This window comes from Gossypium arboreum, chromosome 2 (assembly GCF_025698485.1).
Source record: "Gossypium arboreum isolate Shixiya-1 chromosome 2, ASM2569848v2, whole genome shotgun sequence".
NCBI lineage: Eukaryota > Viridiplantae > Streptophyta > Magnoliopsida > Malvales > Malvaceae > Gossypium > Gossypium arboreum.
This window is the reverse complement of record NC_069071.1, coordinates 38,027,042-38,052,241: the sequence shown is the minus strand read 5'-3', so window position 1 is coordinate 38,052,241 and position 25,200 is coordinate 38,027,042. Positions and strand designations below refer to the sequence as shown.

At 32.7% G+C, this 25,200-nt stretch overlaps 1 protein-coding gene across 1 annotated transcript in view; it reads right to left on the bottom strand.

Moving 5' to 3' along the window:
• Positions 1 to 4,426: 4,426 nt before the first annotated feature.
• LOC108466732 (agamous-like MADS-box protein AGL18) overlaps positions 4,427 to 25,200 on the bottom strand; it is a 28,065-nt gene continuing 7,291 nt past the window's right edge. Inside the window, exons 5-8 of the mRNA XM_017767103.2 lie at positions 7,241 to 7,282; positions 7,092 to 7,133; positions 6,862 to 7,010; positions 4,427 to 4,778 (exon numbers count right to left, since the gene is read on the bottom strand). Coding sequence (XP_017622592.1) covers positions 4,697 to 4,778; positions 6,862 to 7,010; positions 7,092 to 7,133; positions 7,241 to 7,282 — 315 coding nt within the window. The 3' untranslated portion in view covers positions 4,427 to 4,696. The remainder of the gene's footprint in view (positions 4,779 to 6,861; positions 7,011 to 7,091; positions 7,134 to 7,240; positions 7,283 to 25,200) is intronic.

Here is a 25,200-nt window from a genome sequence, read left to right as displayed (position 1 = left end):
CACTGAAGGTAACGTGCTCATCATTAAGTCGCATGGTTAGTTGACCTTTGTAAACATCAATAAGAGTTCGTCCGATTGCTAAAAATGGTTGTCCCAAGATTATGGGAACCTATTTGTTTGTCTCGCAATCAACTATGATAAAATCAACTAGAAAAATGAGTTTATCCACACGAACTAAGATATCTTTAATTTGTCCTTCAGGATGAGCCAAGGATGGATCAGCTAGTTGCAATGTCACTACAGTAGGTTTCATGTAACCAATTCTAAACTTTCTGAAAGTAGATAGTGGCATTAGGTTGATGCTAGCTCACAAGCCGCATAATGCCTTGCCCAAATAATGCTTACCAAGTAAAGATGAGATAGTAAAACTCCTAGGATCTTTCATTTTAGGGGTAACTTATTCATCAAAACAGTACTACAGCCTTCTGTGAATGCAATAGTTTCCATATTACTGAGTTTTTTCTTCTTGGACAAGAGCTCCTTCATAAATTTCCCATAATTTAGAATTTGCACAAGAGCGTCTACTAAAGGAATATTAACCTGAAGCTGCTTCAATGTGTTCAGGAACTGTTGGTACTGCTTATCCTGCTCATTCTCGCTGAATCTTTGTGGACAAGGTAAATGTGGAGATACATTTGATTCACCAACACATTTGATCGCATCGACAGTTTCGAGGGTCAGACATTAGGTATATGAGTGACAATTTGTGGAACTTTTTTGTTTGGTACATCGATAAGCTTTTCAGATTCAACCTTCTCACCAGAGATCACTTTACCAATTTCTTGAGGTGCTATAGTAGAGTCTGTAGTCGGCTCACCAGTTTATTTACCACTCTTGAGAATGATAGCCTTGTAGTGTTCTTTCTCTTCGGACTGGGGTTTTTTGTGTCACTAGTTAGTATGCCCGGTGGTCAAGTATTCAGATTTGAAGCAAGTTGTCCTAATTATGCCTCTAACACTCGAATAGAAGATGAATTACCTTGCACAATAGCTTCTGTGCGAGTCATATGCTCTCGCATTAAGCCTCAAGAGCTGCTAGCAAGTCAGAAGGAGAAGCTTGCATGTACTATTGTCATTGATGTTCTTGAACATGCTGATTCGACATTGAAAAGTGCTGTGGCTATGTCTGATTCTGATGTGGACGCATCTGAGTGTGTTGATTATAGTTCTGCTGTTTTTTATTGTAATTCCCTTGTCGTGAATTATAATTGCCTTGAGTAGATATATTCCCATATTGGAATGGTATTTTTTTCCAGCATTTTGAGTTCCTTAAGACTGCTGATTGCATGCAGAATTATTATAAGAGGTGTTATAAGGATTGTTGCAGATGTTACTAACATAAAAGGCATTTTTTGCATGTTGTGGAAAATCTTCATAGTTGTGGTTGTCACTACAAATCTCACAATAAATAGTAGGAACATCAACTTGTTCAGCAACTTGTATAGGTGCAACATCAGTAGTCCCTTGCATATTTTTTTATCATATTTGCAAGAGAAGAAACTTGAGCACTAAGTGCAGATATTGCATCCAATGCAAAAACTCCTAGAGTAGCTTTTGCTTGTGCAGCTCTAGAGACAGGATATTGATAATCATTCTGAGCAATTCTCTCAAGAATTCGAATAGCATTATTATAAGTACAATCCAGTAAAGGACCATTGGCTGATGCGTCGACAAGATTCCTCATGTGTGAATTCAACCCATTACAAAAAATCTCAATTTGTGTTTCTTGTTGAATGTTGTGCATGAGACAACATCGAAGAAAAGATTTATAAGGTTCCCATATGGTGTGAAGATTCTCATCATCTAGCTGATGATAAGCTGTAATATCATTTCGGAAACGAGCATTCATTGTCGACGGGTTAAATCGTAAAATAAACTATGTTGCTAGTGCATTCCAAGAAGAAATTGATCTAGCAGGTAGCCCAAGGAACCAAGTACAAGCTTTTCCCTACAAGGAATAAGGAAATAATTGCATCTTCAAAGTGTCATCAGGAATGCCTTATTGACTAAAGGAAACGCAAATCAATAAAAATGATTTAAGATGTTCTCGTGCATCTTCATGTGGCAGTCCAGTATATTTCCCATTAGAATTTAACATTTGAAACATTACTGGCTTGAGTTCAAAATTTCCAACTTGGATTGCTGGCCGAACAACTCCTGGTTGTAAGTCATCTAAGACAGGCACTACAAAATCGCGTAAAGTCTTGTTTTGTATTTGAGCGTCTTGCGACAATGGTGGGTCATTAGCATTTTGTTGCTGCATCGGAGGTATTACTTTATAGTTTCTTAGTAAAGCTATTTGTTCTCAAAGTCTCATCCGAACAGTTCTTTCAATTTCCAGATCAAAATCGGCAACAAACTCTAAATTGCTTCAGGTCATACAACACCTAAAAATAAAAGGTGAAAATAACAACAAAAAGAAAAAAAGTTAGTAACAACTAAATATTATGAAATAAAAACAAACAAAAATAAACATCAAACAAATGCCATCCTCGACAATGGCGCCAAAACTTGATCAATTGTTTAACGTCACAATAATAATATTCAAGCGTACACTGTTGATGCAAGTATAGTAGACAATATGAGGTTGTCAGATATCGATCCCATGAGGATGGTTGTCTTTTGTCTATCAATGTCAGTGTAATAAATAGATAGAAACGAGATAAATTGTAATAGTAATTGTCAGAGCAATAACTTGAAAACAATAAGACAAAATATATTAATGATAAATCGGGATCCCCAACATGAATATTCAACAGAATACTAAGTGCTCACAAGGTATAAAAGGATAGGTAATTGTTGATGCATTAAATTGCAATGAATATCTTACCAAGATTAACTTCTATATTTAATCTAAGACTTAAACATGCACATTAACCACACCTTCTAATGAATGCAATGGAACACTATTAAGAACAAGTGAATTAAATTCCTCTAATCTTCAAGCAACTTTCGTTGTCATGCTTGTTAGCTTGAACTATCGTTAAACTTTCCAGTGTCAGTGACTGTAATAACACTTTCATGCTAAAAACATTCAAACCCAAAGATTAAACAGTAGAAGCAAGATTGAATAAAATAACATTTAACCTAGAAATCATGTATACTTCCGTACAAACATGAAATAGAAAGTAATCACCATCGTTTAGAAAATAAATATAAAAGAAACAAGTAGAGAATACTATTCCTAGACAATCTCGACTTGAATCTGTCCATTCCCTCTTGTGTCACACTCAGGGCTCCTCGTCAAAAGCTAATTTGCATCCCTTTCATGTCAGTTCACCCACAGGAGACTTAAGCCGACATAGCCGAAAAGCTTCAAAAGATAGGTTAAAGAAGATAATTCCCCCTACTATTCATGTGAATATTAATATTTATCCAAATAGCACATGTCTCATTTCATCATAATTATATTGCCTCTGTACGTACAAGTAGGTTGTACCAGACTGGACAGCTTACACCTTTTTGTTCTTATCCAAACAGTTTTCAGGTGCGACGACAATTCTAGGCGCAATCTGGAAATTCTTATGCAGTGACATCAGTACTAAAATATGACGAAATTAAGGATAAATAGGTTAAGATCCACTGAGTTATAAAATGAAATTTACTAAACTGTAAATGCTAAAATATGTGCTGAAGATAACTAAATGGGGACAAATTAACCAATAAGTAAGGAGAAAACATATGTTCTTTCTAGTACTATCACATACTTTTACCTAATTTAAAAATATGAATATTTTAATTATATTAATATTAGTATTTGTTTAAATAATGTTTATCTTCATTTATCCTTACAACTTTGATGTGTCAATATACACTCTTATATATGTACTATATGTAATTTAAATTAAGTTTTAATTAAAGATTATTTATTGTTAAGTTTATATATGACTTTGATTATTACAAAGTATTTTCTTATTATAAAATAAATTTTGATTGGTAAAAGGAAATTGCACTGTAATATTTTATAATAAATATATTTTTGTCATGTTTATTTTATAAAGAATAAAGCAAAATATAAATTTATAGATATAAAATAAACTCATTAAACAATGAAAAGATAAGAAAATGTTAAATGTATGTTTGTTTCATTGAAAAATTTATAAAATATTTTCAAGAAATCAGTAAAAGAATAGAAAATATTTTATATAAATTCATCTAAACATTAAAAATATTATATTTTCTAAAAAAAATTTTTAAAAATTATTTTTAGAAATTATTTTAATTAAACAAACGGGGCATAAATGTGAAGGGTAGGCTAACAAGTCAAATATCAAATTTAAAGCCCAAAGTCAAAATATTAGCAGAAAAATAGAATTAAATCCAATCAAAGAGCAATTTTACGCCCGCTTAAAAATAAACTCAAATAGACTCAGACTTAGGCATTCTGAACAGAGTAACTCGGACTTAAACTTTGAAAAAAATTAAAATAAATAAACAAAATTTATCTGTATTCAACACTCACTTAACCCGATAGAGAAGTTGATTGCATTTTGAATCAGCAAGTTGAGTTTTGAAACATGAGACTACTTAAAAATAGTGGTTTACTTGCTGACACCACAGCCTAGAGCACTAATCAATCTGCAAATTGTAGGATGAGAGAACCCAAAAAGAAATCTAATTGCCTAAGGAGATGTTTAAGAGTTCGAAGAAATAGGGTCTTTTTTTTTTTTTTTTTTATAAATGTAGGTAAAATCATTCTAGGCTATTTGACTCTCTAAATCATTATTATCTGCTTCAATTTTTTTCAATTTTCTCTTGCGTTCACCATCTGATGACAACCTGAAAATCAAAACATAAATTTTTCAATAAGTACTATAAATCTCATAAATATTAATTTTAATAAATTCAAACTTTATCAAATAGGGCTAAATTAGATTTTTATATTATTTCACTAACTTGGTATAAATAAATCAAACACTTTCTTAATAGTATAAATAAATAAATAAAACAAATATAAAATCTTTTGAACCAACATTATTCACACTATTTCCAAATATCTATTATATTTTATTAATAATAATATGGATTTTAATTTAAAATATTATTTTTAAATGTATTTATTAGACAATAAATAAAGAAGCTCAAGTTTAGATTAAAGTTTTTGCGTTTAAAGTTTTAATTTTTTTTTGTTTCATTATTCTTAAAAAAACTTATTTGGTTAAAAAAACATGGTATAAAATTGATATATAAAAAGATTAACAAATGTGTTATAAACATATAAAAATAAAAAATAAATATAAAAAAAACACATTACAATTTTTCAAATCTTTTATGGAATATACTATTGAAGTTATATATATTAAATGGTACTTATCCTTGTTTGATACGTATACCATCATCAAATTGGTTTTTGTTATTTCCTATTGAAGTCAAACTCAATAATTTTTTATAATAATGTATAATCACATGTTTTAAAATAGTAAAACAAGTATATATTCTCAAATAATAATATTAATTATGAGAAAGAAAATTAAATTATTGACAAATTTAACCATTAATAGATGCTGACATGATTAATGAAAATAATGAGAAACTAACATATGACATGTCATATGAATAAGTATTTTGATGATGCATATTACACTAACATATATCTAAAAATAACAAAGGTTAAAAATTATAAAATTTACTAAAATGTGTACCTTCATAATGAACTTAAAAGAAAAATGTTCCTACTCATTTGAATTTGAACAACTGTCCAAGTTCATTCTGAAAATGGTTTAGAATATTATAAAAAATATTAAAATTTTTACAAAAATATTTAAAATGGTAAAAATTATACATGATTGTTAATAATTATTCAAAATTTTATAAAATTAATAAAATCCTAAAAGTTATTAAAAATTGAAACCGACAATCATTTGTTCAGATTTATCATGAACATAATATTATAAAAATTATTAAGAATAGTAAAAATATAAAATTTTTAAAGATTCTAATAAATTATAAAAATTAATAATTATTGAAAAATAACATATAAAAAGTATTACAATCATAATCCCTTCAATTACAGGTTTTGGATAGAAACACTCTAGAAGCTAACTCTCTAAAATGAGCCCTCAAAATTTAGAAATTATATGATGTTAGTACTCATATTTTCATAAAATTTAAGATTTTATATTCATACTTGAAAAGTTAATAATAAGTTTCTTCTATAATCTATGCTTACTAAATTTAAAACTATTTACTTTTAAAATTGATAAAATTGAATAATATATTGATAGATTTTCTTTTACCAAAAATACTAACAAAACAATTATGATTGGATTAAAATTTTAAATAACAAAATAGAAAAAGTTAAGAGTAAATCTTAAATCCTATTCCACTTATTTTGAGCTAAAATTTATGGGACCCTAAAGGAAATTATTAAAATCCTGAATATAGATGTAAATGTTAAAATTTGATGGTATTTTTTATATAATTATTTATATATATATATTTCTTTTATAATATTTTAAATCACATTCTAAATGAATTGTAAACAAATGGTTGTTCAAGTCTAAATTGAATTTTCATTTGCCGAAGCTTATTTCAGATGTGTATTTTTTAGTTGTTTATTTTATTTTTTTTACAATTATGACTTACTTCTATAATGTTCCAAACCACGTCCAAAATAAGCCTAGATAAAGGTTTGTCTAAATTTCATTTCCTTAACTTCATTTTAGACGTACATGTTTTTAGTAATTTTTTAAGATTTTTTATTTTATTAGTTGTACACGTGATAATCACACAAATGTCCGTAAAAAATAAACTAGTGAATGGTAATTTCCATTAATAAAAAGGTGTAATTGATATGCAGGGCTTGGTAAAAGTGTTTATTTAAAAATAAATGAAAAAAGAAAATGGAAATGAGCATACATACCCCAAGTCCAGGTGCAAGGAAGTGTCTGAATGATGATGATAGTGGTGGTCAAAATGAAAATCTGGCTTTGAAGTATTGGAAGAAATTTTTGTTTGCAGCGGATTGAAATCAAGTGAATTAGAGCTTGTTTTTTGCTGCAGCTCCTCAACCTTAGTATAAATTAGGGAAAATAGAAGATTAGAGGGCCTGAATTGCAGCACATAACTACCTCTTCTTTTCTTATGGCCTACCTGTTTACGTAGACTCTGGTTCTCAAGAATAGCTTTCTGCTCCTGAAAATGAAATATATTAAAGCAGAATTGATGGTTAAAATAATGACGTTGTTTTCTTCTTCATGGCTAAAATAAGCATTGGATTGGCATATTAAATTTTAATTTACCTGTAGTCTACATCTTTTAAGCTGCTCTAGTAGAATTTGCTCCTGAAATAAGACAAGTCGAGTTTAAGAAATTACGGTGGTCAATGTTTTGCAAATAATGGAATGTTACTGGAATTTAGAGTTGAGTGTCTATTTCTTATATGGATATTCGCAGGGATAAAACCATGGAGAGACAGTTAGGTCCTTGTTCAAATAGTTAAATTCCACTTTTTTATTCTTTCTAAATATTTATAATTTAATCAACTTCTTTTAACTTCCGTAAATGAATATTGCATATATTAATTAAAATTATAGCAATTTGAAATCTACCACGAAATTTGCCCAAAGTAGAAATATGGGAGTTCCTTAGATTGGGAAATTAAGTACGGGAATCTCAAGGTGTTTTCATTTTTGTGGAGACCAGGGTATTTAAGGTCAACTGTTTCAACCTGCTACTCGTTATTTTATTTGTAAAAAGCTACCACCCACTAATGGTATCGAGTTAAGGTCACTTTATAACCTACCTCTTAACTGGGGGTATAATTATTATACCACTATCCCAAGTTGGACATGTGGCAACATTAGAAGTGATCAGAGAAACACCTACAGATGGATTACCCTCTGCCTTATACCATCCAAATAATTACTCAATGACCGGCCACTCGCATGCTTCGTACCACCTGTAAGAAAGAACATCCATAACCACCTAGTTGGACCCTCTGTTAGGCAACCCACTATTAGCAGGTGCATTCTCCTCAAGAGGAGACCACTTGGGAACTATCACCTACCTATAAATACCCCAATATACAACATAGTAAGGGGCTTCCTCTTCCTCTCCAAAAACCCTAACATGCTAAACTCTCATCCTCCTCCACGCCATTCTCCTATTTTTTTTGGCTCTCAGCCCAACGAGGGTGAACCAATCTACCTCACACCACCACCCTGTCCACCTACTTCATCCTTGTTGATACCCCGTATCAACAACCACCGATAAAAGGAACTAATTCTTTCGTCATGGGTGCTCTCCAAATAGATAAATGACTGACAATGAAATGTGCTCTATTCTCATGACCTGGGTTAGGTTCCTATCCACATAATTAAATGATGAAGTGAACAACCACTACATCATACTTCAATGTTCTCATGACTGTTATCTTTACCCATAATATCAGTGAATAAAAAAACATATTAGTAGATTAAGTTGGTTGGTTCGATACTTAAACCATATAGGTTTAAATAATATATATATTAATGAACAAGATAAATTAGAAAAAAGGATAAAATAAGTATTATTTTATTAACTTTTAGGTTTTTTCTTTAATTTCAAAAATTTTCATTATGTTTTAGATTCTTTTAACCCTATTTTAGATTCATTTTGTAACTTACTTTTTAAAGCCACTTATATCATTTGATTAATAATATAACTAAAAAACTATTAGAATTAAGTGACCCAAATTCTTATTTAAATAAAATACGATGGAAAATAAAATAAAAGTAAAATCCATATAGAACTAGACTTCTTTTATTTTATTTTAGAATAAGGTTTTTTAAACCTTATTAAACTTCATCTATTTTATATTGATTAGGATAAAGTGTTTCAATCCTACTAGAATATGGCTTTACAAGCCTATAAATAGACATAGTCTATTCCTCTTGTATTGATTCAAATTTTCGACATAGTGAATTTTCTTCTCCTCTGCCCGTGGTTTTTTTCCGAAAGGGTTTCCACGTAAAATTTGTGTGTTCTTTATTTTATTTATTTATTTATTTATTTTATTTTTTCACAAATTGGTATCAGAGCTTCCGGGTTATTCATCTTGATCACGGTAATGGCGTCTTTGAAGTATGAAATTCCGTTGTTGGATCGCAACACCAGATTTGCGTTGTGGCAAATTAAGATGCAAGTAGTTTTTGCACAGATGGATCTGGAGGATGCCCTGCTAGGGATAGATAAGATGCCTTCGATATTAACAAATAAAGAGAAGAAGCGTAAGGATCGAAAGGCGTTGACACAATTACATCTGCATTTGTCTAACGAAATTTTGCAGGATGTGATGAAAGAGAAGACTGTCGCTGCATTATGGAAGAGGTTAGAACAAATATGTATGTCGAAAACTCTAACAAGCAAGTTGCATATGAAACAGCGTCTTTATGCTCATCGTTTGGAGGAAGGTGCGTCTGTATACTAACACTTAACAGTGTTTAAAGAAATTCTCTCAAACTTGGAGGCCATGGAGGCTCAGTATGATAAGGAAGATCTAGGGTTGATTCTACTTTGTCCGTTGCCCCCGTCTTATTCAACCTTTAGAGGCACGATTTTATATAGCAGCAAGTCTCTCGTAGTTGATAAGGTTTATGATTCTTTAACCTCGTATGATAAGATGAAGCATCTTGTGGTTAAACCCGACTCTCAGGGAGAGGGTCTCATTGTTCGTGGGAGACAAGATCAGAATGCTGATGATGATCGTGGTAGGACACAGGAATGGAATCCTCGTGGTAAATCTAAAGGTAGATCGAAGTCTTCAAACAGAGGTAAAACTTGTAACTTCTGCAAGAAGAAAGGGCACATTAAATCTGAGTGCTATAAGCTACAAAATAAGATTAAAAGGGAGGCTGCGAATCAAAAGGGAAAACAACCAGAAAATTTCAATGAAGCTGATGTTGTAGAAGATTACAGCGATAGTGAACTTCTAGTTGCTTCTATTAATGATTCTAAAGTAAGCGAGGAATGGATACTTGATTCAGGCTGCACCTTCCACATGAGTCCCAATCGGGATTGGTTTACAACTTACGAAACAATGTCTGAAGGTGTTGTTTTGATGGGAAATAATGCTTCGTGTAAAATCGCAGGTGTTGGAACAGTTGAAGTTAAGATGTTTGATGGAGTTGTCAGAACACTTAGCGAGGTACGACATGTTCCAGAATTGAAGAGAAATTTAATTTCGTTAAGTACTCTTGATTCAAAAGGGTACAGATATACAACTGAAAGTGGGATTTTAAAGATTTCCAAAGGTTCCCTTGTTGTGATGAAAGGGCAAAGAAAAACTTCCAAGTTATATGTTTTGCAGGGTTCTACTGTTACTGATGATGCAGATGTCGCTTCCTCTTCCTTGTTAGATGATGATATTACTAAACTTTTGCATATGCGCCTAGGGCATATGAGTGAGAATGGCATGGTAGAATTGAGTAAAAGAGAACTTCTTGATGGGCAAGGAATTTGCAAACTAAATTTCTGTGAGCACTGTGTTTTTGGGAAGCAAAAGAGAGTTCGATTCACTAGAGGAATCCATAACACGAAGGGAATGTTGGAGTATATTCATTCTGATCTATAGGGGCCATCCAGAGTGCCTTCGAGAGGTGGAGCTAATTATATGCTAACCTTTATTGATGATTTTTCCAGAAAAGTTTGGGCGTTCTTCCTGAATCAGAAAAGTGATGTGTTTTCCGCATTTAAGTCTTGGAAAATTATGATTGAAAAACAGACGGGAAAACAGATAAAATACCTTCACACAGACAATGGCTTAGAGTTCTGTTTTGATGAGTTTAATAGATTATGCAAGTCAGAAGGGATCATGAGACACTTGACAGTTCATGATACTCTACAGCAAAACGGCGTTGTAGAAAGAATGAACAGAACGATCATGGAGAAGGTTCGATGTATGCTGTCAAATGCCAACTTATCGAAGTCATTTTAAGCAGAAGTAGCCTCTACTGCACGTTTTTTAATCAACCGATCTCCATCCGTTGCCATTGAGAAAAAGACTCCACAAGAGGTATGGTCTGGTAATCCTGCTAATTATTCTGATTTAAAGATTTTTGGGTGTCCTGCGTATGCTCATGTTGATAATGGAAAATTGGACCCGAGATCCATTAAATTCGTTTTTCTTGGTTATAAAGATGGTGTAAAAGGGTATAAGTTATGGTGTCCTGAAAATAGAAAAGTTGTGATTAGCAGAGATGTTATTTTTGATGAAACTGCTATGCTACCTAACTTATCTCTTAAAGACTCTTCCAATAAAGAAAATCAAAAGCAGGTGGAGCATCAGATTAACACAGAGTCAACTCCTCAAGCTAGAACAAAAGTTAAGAATAGAGTTACTTCTTCACCACAATACTCTATCGCCAAAAATAGAACTAGAAGATAAATTAAACCTTCAAAGAAGTATGCCGAGGCTGATCTAGTTGCTTATGCTTTAAATGTGACTGAAGATATAGATGCGAATCAAGAGCCATCTAATTATTCTGAGGCGGTTAGCTGTGAAGACTCAGAAAAGTGGATGTTTGCTATGCAAGAAGAGATGGAATCACTCCATAAAAATAGAACATGGGACCTTGTGAAACTTCCTAAAGATAAAAAGGTTGTTCGTTGTAAATGGTGTTTAAAAAGAAAGAAGGGACTCCAGGAGTTGAAGAACCCAGATATAAAGCAAGGCTTGTTGCAAAGGGTTACAGTCAAATTCCAGGAGTGGACTTCACAGATGTGTTCTCTCCAGTTGTTAAGCATAGTTTGATTCGAGCTTTGCTTGGTATTGTGGCCATGCATGATTTGGAGCTTGAGCAGTTAGATGTAAAAACTGCATTTCTCCATGGAGAACTTGAGAAGGATATTTACATGCAACAACCAGAGGGTTTTATAGTTTCAGGAAAAGAGGACTATGTTTGCTTGTTGAAAAAGTCCCTTTACGGTTTGAAACAGTCACCAAGACAGTGGTACAAGAGGTTTGATTCTTTTATGACTTCTCATGATTTCTAAAGAAGTAGTTTTGACAGTTGTGTTTACTTTAAGAAAAACAGTGATGGTTCTTTTGTGTATCTACTTCTTTATGTTGATGACATGTTGATAGCAGCAAAAGATAAAGGAGAGATAAGAAATGTCAAAACCCAACTAAGTAAAGAATTTGAGATGAAAGATTTAGGACCAGCAAAGAAGATACTTGGAATGGAGATTCTCAGAGATAGAAAAACAAGTAAATTGTACCTAAGTCAGAAGGGGTACATTGAGAAAGTTCTTTGCAGGTTCAATATGCAGAGTGCTAAGCCTGTTAGTACTCTTTTAGCAGCCCATTTCAGATTTTCATTAGTTTTGTCTCCACAATCAGATGATGAGATTGAGTACATGTCACATGTTCCATACTCTAGTGCAGTGGGATCTCTCATGTATGCTATGGTTTGTTCACGTCCAGATTTATCATATGCAGTCAGTGCAGTTAGCAGATACATGGCGAATCCCGGTAAAGAACACTGAAAAGCAGTTCAGTGGATTCTAAGATACTTACAAGGTACTACTGATGTTTGCTTACAGTTTGGAAGAACTAGAGATGGAGTCATAGGGTATGTTGATGCTGATTTTGCTGGAGACCTTGATAAAAGAAGATCTCTCACAGGTTATGTCTTTACAATCAGAGGTTGTGCAATCAGTTGGAAAGCCACTTTGCAGTCTACAGTCGCTTTGTCTACCACTGAAGCTGAGTACATGGCGATTACTGAGGCTTGTAAAGAATTTATTTGGTTGAAGGGACTCTTTAGTGAACTCAATGAAGGCCTTCAAATCAGCACAGTATTTTATGACAGTCAGAGTGCCATCTTTCTTACAAAAGATCAAATGTTTCGTGAGAGAACAAAACACATTGATGTCCGGTATCATTTTGTTCGTGATATTATTGCTCGTGGTGATATTGTTGTAAGCAAAATTAGTACTCATGAAAATCCTGCAAATATGATGACTAAGTCACTTCCAATAACCAAGTTTGAGCATTGCTTAGACTTGGTTGGTGTATATTGTTGAAGTCAAACCCTTAAGGGGTTTTATGGAAGATGTGGAGAACTTGTTTATTGAAAGTTCATGATAAAGAACTTGTTCATTAAGAATTTGTCTCAAGGTGGAGATTGTTAGAATTAAGTGACCCAAATTCTTATTTAAATAAAATACGATGGAAAATAAAATAAAAGTAAAATCCATAGAGAACTAGACTTCTTTTATTTTATTTTAGAATAAGGTTTTTTAAACCTTATTAAACTTCATCTATTTTATATTGATTAGGATAAGGTGTTTCAATCCTACTAGAATATGGCTTTACAGGCCTATAAATAGACATAGTCTATTCCTCTTGTATTGATTCAAATTTTCGACATAATGAATTTTCTTCTCCTCTGCCCGTGGTTTTTTTCCCGAAAGGGTTTCCACGTAAAATTTGTGTGTTCTTTATTTTATTTATTTATTTTTATTTTATTTTTTCACAAAAACAGTTTACTTTCATCCTTAGTTCTTTTATGAATATGATTTCCTTAAATTGTTATGATTTTTAGGTTGAACTGAAAATGAAAATCCAACTAATTTTACATTTCATTCGATTTTTTAATCCTTGTTGTCAAATACCCTAAACAAAAACGCAGAAGTGGGACTGGACATTAGGCTTGCAACTCCATATATTTTTGTGTAATAGTTACATCACTATATTATTTAAATATTATATATTTATTTTATTTTGAATCTGTTAATGAAGAGCATTATATAGATTTTAAGAATATATATATATATATATGTATGTATGTATTTGTACTATGTTATTGTTATGATGACATGGTTTGTATCTTATTTTAATTATCTGTTGTATTTTGTTTATGTATGGTATCTAAAATTACTAAATCTACTTCAGATACCTTCCTTTTCTCTCTCATAGGGATGCTATGCAATACAAGAATCTTTTCCCCTAAACGTTTTCAATTCTATTTTGGTAAAATAATTTTTTAGTTTCTCTCACTTGAGTAAATCTGTCTTTTCTTTAAAAAATTTAAAAAATTTAATTATTATCAATTTCGAAAATAAGCAACTAAGAACAATTAATTACAACATTCGATGTATTTTGTGAAATTGTATATAATTTTGATTGGTATAATAACAAATTCAGCCTTCGATGTTTACATATTTTATTATTTTTTGGCCTTAATTCTAAAAGGTTCAATGAATTCAGCTTCAACATTTACACAAATGTAGTGGGATAAATTTGTTAAATTAAAACCAAATTGACAAAATGTGTAAACTTTGATGGATAAATTTGTTATTATACCAATTAAAATCATGTACAATTGATGAAAAATATTAACCCTGTAATTAATTGTCCTTAGTTACTTGCTTTCAAAATTAACAAAGATTCAATCACCCTGTGTTTCTCAAAGAGATCAATTTACTCAATTTTAAAATTGAGAAAGATAAATTAATTGTTTTAATTACCTTCTATGTTTGTAATGCAAGTATTTTTTGTGTGGAGTGTGTCTCACATTTCAAATGAAACAGAGCTAATGACATGAAACCAATGCCTTGACGAGATGAATCGCCATGTCCCGATGATGCGAAGAAGGACATCCGATAAGGCAATATGCCACGTCACGACGTGGTAGCGTGTTTCCCACTAAACCACGTTTTTTCTCTTAGTTAAACTATGTTATTTTTTCTAGTCAAACTCTAATAACTTTAGGATATTCTAATCAGATTAGTCATGAATTTTAGCCTATAAATATGACTTTTAGCAATCCTAGAGATATTGATTCAACAACATAAGTAAGAGAGAGTTTGTGAGAATTTCGGGAGAACTTTGTATTTTTGGGTACGAGTTTGGTTTGTTTGTTTCTTCATCTTGTACTCCTCTTTTAGTTTTTTTTCCATTTCAGTGAAGTTTTCTTTACCCGTGGTTTTTTATCCTATTCAGAGGGTTTTTCCACGTAAATATTTGTATCCAATTTTTTATATTTTTCATTCCATAGTTTAGGTTTAACCCAAAAAACTAGAATCAGAGTTTGGTTCAATTTTTACATTCAACTCGTTCAAAAATGACAATAATGTACGGTATCAAAAATTTTTTTATAGGATCACAATTTTAGTTTATGGAAAATTCGGATGACGACAATTCTAGTTCAGAATGGCTTGAGAAAGGTCATTATAGGGAAAAGGCCCATGGATGCGAATCAAACAGAATGGGAGGAGTGTAACATTAGGTTAGCATGAAGTGAATAATAAGTAAAGTCGTTAAAGAAAGATTCATCCCAAAAGTCTTTGATTGGTGTGAATAGAATGAGTAAGGTATGTTATAGGTAATGAAGAAATAAACCTTGTGCTGAGAATTTTATGTCAACAATGAGGGAAATTAATAATGACCTTAAGCTGATCAAGATATAAGAAAAAATAGTTAGGAAGTAACCAAATAAGAACTAAGATAGTTAAGTACTAAAGGAAATATTTGATTAATTCTTGGAATTCGTAAGATTTGGACAAGATTATCAAATGATTAATGTGACATTTATTGAGTCCTAATAAAGTTTAGGGACAAGTCAAAAGGCTTATAAAGGAAGATAGGAAAAACTCCTCAGGGTTAAGTAAAAGGCCCAAGGATTAGGCGAGGGTGAGGTAAGGTGATGCTTGAATGGCGAAATATGAAGTCTATGAGTAAATAAAGTGTTGTTCACCCCATTGATGTTCTTGGCATATATGTGGGTTGTTTTGGGAAAGGACGCCTAGAAAAGTACTAAGGGGAGTTAAGTAAATAAGGTTACTGCCATAGAAGCGTGATGCGCCAACTCATAATTAGTTGGGCTGTCAGCTACGAAGGATGGGCGAGAACCCAGTTATAAGTTATGTATGCATTTGTATACCCACACGTGTTGCCTTACAGCTGTCATGCATCTAATTGGTGATCATGTGGATTAATAAATGTGTCGAACATCCATTTGAACAAATGAAAATATCTGATTACCGGGTAAGTGTTGGGGAACTATTCATTACTTCCTCAGAAAGTATCGTCCATCTATATAAAGATGAGCCAAGGGAGAAAAATAATCCTATCATCCTTTAGGATAAGTTAGGAATGAGAGGATCAACTTTGAGATGCCCCTCTTGAAAGGTAAGTTTCCCGACCTTGCATTCTAAGCTGTCATGAGAGCAAATCTATTTAAGCTTAGTAACGAAAATGGTAAAGCCTTATTGTACGATTCTGTTATTCAAGTGAGAAAAGAAATATCTTAATGAGTTTCTTATGGTTTAATGTTTAGAAGCTATTGATCTACTCGATGGAAGCCCAGATCTGAAGTTAAACTGGCTTTAAGGCTAGCAAGTGTGTAACAGGCCAATTTTGGTGAAATCGGAACAGTAGTTTCGGGACCACAAATCTGAGCTGAAAAATAAAGTTTATTTTATTTTTATTTTATGGTTTGTAATATGATAGGAATGTCATGTGAAAATTTTGATAAGAAAATTTTACCGATTATGTGTTTAACTAATACACATTTGACTTGGTCTGATGATGGTTCGTTAATAGCCGAGTTGAAAGTGAGACCGTTGTTCATACAATAGATTTATGAGTCTCTTAAGTTTGATAATGAACTACAAGAAAAAGGGGTTCAATGTGAGTTGAATCCTGATTCAGAGTTTCAAGTTGATTCCGATAATTTTTTTAGATTCAAGAATTGAATATGTATTCCGAGAAGTTAAGCGTTGATTCAGATGATTTTGAATGAAGCACATAGTAGTTTTTTATCAGTGCATCCGGGAAGCACGAAAATGTATAATAATTTGAAACAGCTTTATTGGTGGCATGACATGAAATGTGATATTTCAGAATTTTTTTTGAAATGTTTGATTTGTTAGCAAGTTAAAGCTGAGCATCAAGTACCATCAGGTTTATTACAGCCTATTATGATTCCTGAGTGGAAATAGGATAGAGTGACTATCAATTTTGTATCTGGTTTGCCCTTATTTCTGAGAAAGAAAGATGCAATTTGGATCGTTGTAGACAGATTGATGAAATAAACTTATTTTATCCTTGTACGTACAGATTTCTCTCTTGATAAGTTAGCTGAGTTATATATCTCCGAAGTTGTAAGATTTTACGGGGTACCTATTTCCATTGTTTAGGATCAAGATCCGAGGTTCACATCGCGGTTTTGGAAGAAACTGCAAGACGCACTAGGTACAAAGCTACATTTCAGTACCTCGTTTCATCCACAGACTAATGGTCAATCCGAGTGAGTTATTCAGATAGTCGAGGATATGTTACGTTGTTACATTCTTGAATTCGAAGGTATGTGGGAAAAATATTTGCCGTTGATTGAACTTGCTTATAATAATAGCTTTCAATCGAATATTAAAATGGCACCGTACAAAGCACTATACGGTCGTAAATGTAGGACACTGTTGTACTAGACTGAGCTAAGTGAAAATAAGATTCACAAAATTGATTTGATTAGAAAAACTGAAGAAAAAGTAAAAGTGATTCGCGATAGCTTGAAAGTAGCTTCTGATCGACAAAAATCTATGCTGAGTTGAAAGGAAAAGATATTGAATTTCAGATCGGGGATAGAGTGTTTCTGAAAGTTTCACCGTGGAAGAAAATACTCAGATTTGGTAGAAAAGGAAAGTTGAGCCCGAGATTCATCGGACCGTATGAAATTACTGAGCAAATTGGGCCAGTGGCATATCGACTAGCATTACCATCTGAGTTTGAGAAAATTCATAATGTATTTCATGTATCGATGCTATGATGATACAGAACTAATCCTTCACATATCATTTTCCAGACTAAAGTTGAAATTCAGCTAGATTTATCGTACAGTGAAGAACAGATTAGAAATTTAGCTCGTGAGATCAAAGAGTTGAGAAATAAAAGAATAGCGTTAGTGAAAGTATTATGGCATCGAAATGGGGTTGAAGAAGCTATGTGGGAACCTGAGGATGTTATGAGAAAGCAATATCCAAATCTATTCACTGGTAAGATTTTCAGGGACTAAAATCCCTAATGGGGGAGAGTTGAAATAGCCCGGTTTTAGCTTAAATTGGAACAGTGGTTTTGGGACCACAAATCTAAGGTCAAAAAATTATTTTAATATTATTTTTGGTGTTTATAGCATGTGATTATATATGTCTGAAAATTTCATGAGCTAATTTTATCGTTAAATAGCTCAATTTGAGCAAAAGAACTAAATCGCGTAAAATGCAAAAGTTGCATTCTACTTGTTAAAAGTGTCTATTGGCTATGAAATTTAAATATGGAAGTCCTTATGATGAAATTAGACCATTGATAGTGGAATTTGACATAAATGGGCTTAATAACATGAAATTTGGTGGCTTTTAATTAAAGTAAATTTAGTAATTAAATAAAACAATGAATAATAAAAAAAAGATGAAAACATGTTCATCTTTGTTTCTTTGAACCAAAAATAGAGAAATAAGAAATCCATTTAAGGATTGTAATATTCGGCCAATTCTTAACTTGATTAAAGTATGTTCTTTGCTCGGTTTTTGATTATTTTTATGTTTTTGAGATCGTTGCTTTGTATTCTAGCTAGCCCATGCCTTAATTTTTGAAGTTGTCAATGATTTTGTGAAGTTCCATTGATGAATGCTTGAGCTTTTGAATGTTTTATGATGAAATATTAAAGCTTGATGATAGATTTTAATCTTTTGTGAAGTGATTTTTGATGAAAATGCCTAAATAGGATTAAATTGTGAAAATTGTAAATTGAGGGGTTAAAATGTGAAATAAATGAAAGTTTTGGGCTGCTAGGGGCTTATGTGAAATTCGGCTATGGTGAAATTGGATTAGATTGTGTGAATTTTGTGTTTTTATAAAATAGGGACTAAATTGAATAAATATGAAACTTTAAAGGCTAAAGTGTAAAAATGCCCAAACATGTGTTTGTGGATTGAATTGAATGATTTGATGAATAAAGTAGTTAATGTTGAATGTATATAGATCAAGAACGAAAGAAATCGGATTTAAATCGGAGAAAATCAAAGATTATTGAATAATCGACCAATCCCTCTATTTCGATTACGAGGTAAGTTCATATGCAAATAAATACCTTTAAATTGATTTATAAATGTTCATTTGTCATTGAATTGCTATGAATTTTGAACGAGAAAATACGGGCAAGAATCAACAAAGTTATGATATCTGAAAGTCCCGTACGAACCCTAACAATAGTATAGGATATGAATGTCATGACATTAGGATTGCCGAGATGTGATTACATGGAAGACCATGTCTGGGACATTGGAATTGTATTATGATTATGTGTAAAACTATGTCTAGGACATTGGCATCGTTATATGATTTCATGTAAGACCATCTCTAGGACATTGGCATCGATATGTGATAACATGTAAGACCATATCTGGGATATGGCATTGTACGAGCTATATGTGATTTCCGAGTATCCTTAATGATTCTGAAAGGTTCAATGGGTAAAGTCAAGTCGAGAAAGAATGTGTGAACGAGTTAAGTGATATAGAGGGAAGCATTTGATGAATTCACATGTGATATTGAATATGTGTACATTTGGAAAGGTTTGTGAATTTATATGTGATTATTCATAGTTTCCTATTTGATGAAAATGGTGTTGATTCATGAGATAGTTTTATTTGTATATGGCTTACTAAGCTTTTAAAGTTTAGTTTGTGTGTTCTTTCCTTGTTTTATAGATAATTGAAGCTAGCTCGAATATTGGGGATTATCGGGAACCGTCATCACACTATCGACTACTTTTGGTACTTTTGGATGCTTGTAAATATGGTATATGGCATGTATAGGCTAGTGATATGATGATATGTTTTGAGTTATGATATAGCTATGAGATTTGGCTTGTATATGATGTAAATGTTGGTGTGTATGTGGCCATTTGAGTTGGCTAGATTATGAATTTGGTAAGTGATATGTGATGTATATAATGTCTTATGTTTTGGCAAGTTTAGTATGGCTTATGTGTTGGCTAGATAGTTAATTGATTTGGGTAATTATCAATGATGTATCATGGTTGAGACATGGCATGATGTGGTTTAGTTTTAAGATGATGATTTGGTATGTTTTATGACATGATTTAGTTGATAAGATGGTGAAAAATGCATATAGAAGTTAAGGTTATGGCATATTGATTTGGCATGATTTTGGTTGTGGATTTGAGTAGTGAAATGGATGGAATTTCAATGGCAAGAAATGTACATGAAATGGTCATTTTTGGTTGCCTATTATATATGAAAATGATGCCAAATGAATGCTTTTACGTACATGAAAAATATGTGGGAATAATGGCTTAAATCAAGCCTATTTTCGTGCCACACAGTTGAGTACACGGGCGTGTGACTTGATCGTGTAACCCCCGAAACTTAGTTAAACAAGTCAGTGAGTTACACGACTTAGAAACACGGGCGTGTCTACTGGCCGTGTGTGGCACATAGGCTGGCACATGGGCGCATGGTCGGCCGTGTGAACTAAGTAGTATACCCTCAAGTTTTCCCATGGCCATGGCACACGAGCGTGTCTTCGGCCGTGTAGTGCAAGTCAGTATGTATGCCCTGTTTTCACACGGGTGTGTCTGGTGGCCTATTCACACTGACGTGTGATCCCTTTGTGCATGAAAATTTTCTAAGTTTTCTAAAGTTTTCAAATGTTATTGCATTAGTCCCGAACCTCTTCCAAGCATGTTTTACGACCTCGTAGAGCCTTATAAGGGACATTGTAATTATGTTTGATTAATATTTATGTGATAATGGATTCATGTATGAGAAATGTATGTTGTATGCTGTATTTGATCGATAATGCCTTGTAGCCCTATTCCGGCGATGGATACCGGTTAGAGATGTTACAAATTGATTGGGTCAGGGGGAGGGTTACAAGGAGCTTGATGAGAAAGTATTGTCAACAATTCAATTGTGTCTCACAAACAATGTCTTGCAAGAGGTATTTACGGAGAAAACGGTAGCAACCTTGTAGAGGAAATTTTAAGCTCTTTACATGAAAAAGTCTATCGTAAATCACTTGGTATTGAAATGACAATTATACGTATTTTGTATGGAAGAAGGTGAGCCTATTAGGGCTCACATCAGTGAATTTTTTACTTTTCTTAATAACTTGAGGAATGTCGAGGCCAAAATAGACGAAGATTAGGCGATGTTATTGCTTTGTTCTTTTCCTCCTTCATACAAAACTTTCAGGGAAACCCTGATTAATGGTAGAGAGACTCTCTCGTTTGAGGACGTGAAAGGAAACTTATTAATGAAGGATAAACTCGACAACAAGTTAGGTTTAAAGAATAAGTTAGATGGGCAAGCCTCAAATTTGGTTGCTAAGGGAAGGCAATAGTCCAAAGATTCGAGTCAAAGAAGATTTAGAATGAGATCGAAATTAAGAAACTGTGATAAGCAATGTTGCTATTACAAAAGATGGGTCATATCAAAGTAGAATGTTATAAACTTCAGAATAAAAATAAAAGGGATGTAAAAAATGACAATAAAGACAAGCAGAAAGTTGATGCAGCTAATGTTAGTGTAGTCGAGGGTAGAGGTGATGATTTATTATTATTGTCAACTATCGAAAGGTTTAAGTTTACATCTGAGTGGATCTTGGATTTAGGGTGTTCCAACCATATGTGTCCCAATAGAGACTAGTTATCCACATATAGTTCGATTGAAGGTGGAGTTGTGCTTATAGAAAATAACTCACCTTGCAAAATAAACAACATTGGTACCATTCATATTAGGATGCATGACAGGATAGTCAAAACATTATCAGATGTCAGGCATGTGCCTGATTTAAAGAAGAATAATGTCTTTTTGGGTATTCTAGACTCAAATGGTTGCAAGATTGTTTTTAAGTTAAGCGACTTAAAAGTATCTCGTGGAGCTCTTGTTTTTATGAGAGGGAAGAAAGTTGGTAGCCTATACATTTTGTAAGGTTCAACAGTGTCTAGTCTTGACTGTTAGAGTAAGCCCAAAAACGAATCATGAGATGATTGTAAAAACATACTTGTTTTAGCTCGTTTATTAATATAAGACATTACCATTATTATTTCAATTTCTTTTCTATATATACAAATAAACTGTTTTATAATAATGTCCTGAGAATAATATGATTATTCTTAAAAGGTCCTTAGTCGAGTATTATTGTAGGCTTGGACAACAATAATACATTAAGACTAACATGTAATTTATTGATGACAAAGTGTTGTCATTGACATAGGATGTCAAAATCAATACATGAGTATGTGTGTTAGAGAACAACATATTGGATTGACCCGCTATGAGTATATTTCTTGGATTATTATGTAATAGCCACAACATTACTCATAGTGATTACTATGTATATGATCCTCAAACTTGAGATCATAATTATCCCAACATCGTGAGCCGTAAATTTTGATACAGTCAAGCGTCCACCATAACTAGTTGTTCTATAAAGGCTAGTGTTGGATATACCACAATCTATGTAGTAGGATATGGTTGATCAATATAGGATTTGTCCCTCCTACATAATGGAAGCAATATCTTAGGCCACTTAATTGAGTGAGACTAGAAATGCATGGCCATAATCGAGTAAGTTGATATCAGATATCTTACTTATTCGTTTATCATAGTCTACTCAGGATATCAAGAAACATTAGGTGGACTATGCAAGTGTGACTATTACATGACTTTTGTCCATTCTAGATATAAAGGACAAAATGATTTAATACATGAAGGGTTAATCATAGAGAGGTTATGTCGAATCATGACTTCTTGTAACTTAGGTAGCAATGATGCATTACTAGATGCCACTCATTGTTTGTAATATTAGAATCGCTCTAGTATTACTACTAACATTACAAAAACCTATAGGGTCAACCCTATGGTTGATATGAACGGAATCCAAACATAGTTGGTATTGTTTTTTAGCTGTCACATTATTTAAATTGACTATAGAATTAATTTACTTGGGCAGTTAAATATCGAACGAATTATATATACAAGTATGTTGTACACATAATGAGAACATGATTAAATTAATACATATGAATTTGATTCAATAAAATTTAACTAAACATAATTTACTAAAATCCTTGTTATAATTATAATTTACGATCGAATATTATTATAATTATTGTAATTGTAATTTTTGGTCAAACAAGATTATAATTATGATAATTATAATTATTATATTCGGTTAATTATTATAATGAATTTTAATTCATATTAAAATATAACCTATTCGAATTAGGAAATATAAGGTTTTTAAGAAAAATCTAATATACCCGATATATATAGAATGAGGTCTAGCAGCCGTCAAATAGAGTTTTCTCTCTGAAAAAGTTTGAGAGTTCTTGTCGTTCGTTGTCACACTTGGTGGATTACATAGAGGCCGAAACTTTTCGTAGCGGCTTGGAATTGATATATAAATGTGTAATCAGTTTCACAACAATTATATTTGGTTTTTCATATGATTAAAGGTAATCGTTCACATACCCTTCTCATCCCGATTCGTTTCTCACATATGGATCCTTGGATATGATCACCAGATTTATTTTTTTCCTTTGTGCCATAGGGTGTGCTGGTGTTCTAACATTGATGTCACGACGACGTGACAAAATTCTATATTTACGAATTTTGAATCAACCTAATTGTGGCACATGTGACTCGGTCATATGAGTGAAAAAGGTATGACCGTTTTGATAAAAAGAAGTCTTCTTACAAGCTCTAGAGTTGGAAAGCTAGATTTCTACGAGCATTACATTTATGGGAAGTAGACTCGAGTCAGCTTTATTCCGTCGTGCACAAGACAAAAAGGGCCCTTGACTATATTCATTCCGATTTACAGGGTCTGGCTCCATTTGTCTCCAAAGGAGGTAGTAGATATTTTCTAACTTTTATTGACCACCACTCCAGGAAAGTTTGGGTTTATTTCCTAAAACACAAGAATAAAGCCTTCAGGATCTTTAAGCAATGGAAGACCTTACTAGAAAAGTAGACTGGGAAGTCCATAAAGTGGTGAAGAATGGATAATGGTCTTAAGTTCTGTTCAGTTGAGTTTAACAATTTCTGCAAATGAGAAGGAATTGAAAGACATCACACAATTGTTGGTACCCCGTAGTAGAATGGTGTTTCCAAAAGAATGAATAGAATGTTACTTGAGAAATCCTGATGTATGCTTTCCAAAGCAGGCTTAAAAAAGGAGTTTTGGGCCAAATTAGTTAACCTGGCAAGTTATTTGGTGAACCAATCTCCACATCAAGCATTGGATGGAAATGTTCTTAAAGAGATTTGGTCAGGTAATCCTCCTAATTACTCTAACCTTAGAGTATTCAGTTGTCTTGCTTATGCTCGAGTCAGTTAGGAAAAGCTTGAACCAAGGGCTGTGAAGTGTATTTTTCTAGGTTTTGCTACCGGGATAAAAAGCTATAAGTTATGGTGCCCAGAAACTAGTAAGATAATCATCAGTAGAGATGTTATGTTTAATGAGACATCAATGATTTTCTCAAAAAGTTGGTCACCAAGTCAAAACAACATAAAGAACCAAGTGTTTCAAGTAAGATGGAGTTAAAAACAAAAATAAACAATGATGTCATGAACACTCGATATCGTAATGTCCCAACGAGAAGAACCGCCACGTCGCGATGTCATGTAGAAATCATGAAATCGATGTCTCTTAAATGTAACAGAAGGTTTTCGAAGCCATTCCATCAAAATTAGAGACCCTAACATCTCAACTTTAAGACTATAAGTTAGCTCGAGATAGAAAAAAGCGAGAGATCAAGCCACCACAAAAATATTGTGAAGAAAATCTAGTGACATATGCTCTAAGTGCTGCAAAGAGCATTCATTCAGCCGACTATTCAAATTATTCAAAGGCAGTAAAAGCTTCTGATTCCAGCAAGTTAGTTATTGCTATGGAAGAAAAGATGGAGTCCTTCAATAAGAACGAGACCTAGAAACTTGTTAAACCACCCATCAAAAAAAAAATTAGTTAGTTGCAAGTGAGTATTCAAAAAGAAAGAAGGATCGGGTTAAGGTGACACAAGATATAACGCGACATTGGTCGCGAAGGGTTACAATCAAGTGGAAGGTGTTGATTTTCATGATTTTTTTCTTTCATGTTTCCAAGCATATGTCCATTTAGGCACTATTACTTTTTCTGCATTACACAATCTCGAATTAGAGTAGTTAGATGTGAAAACTACATTCCTTC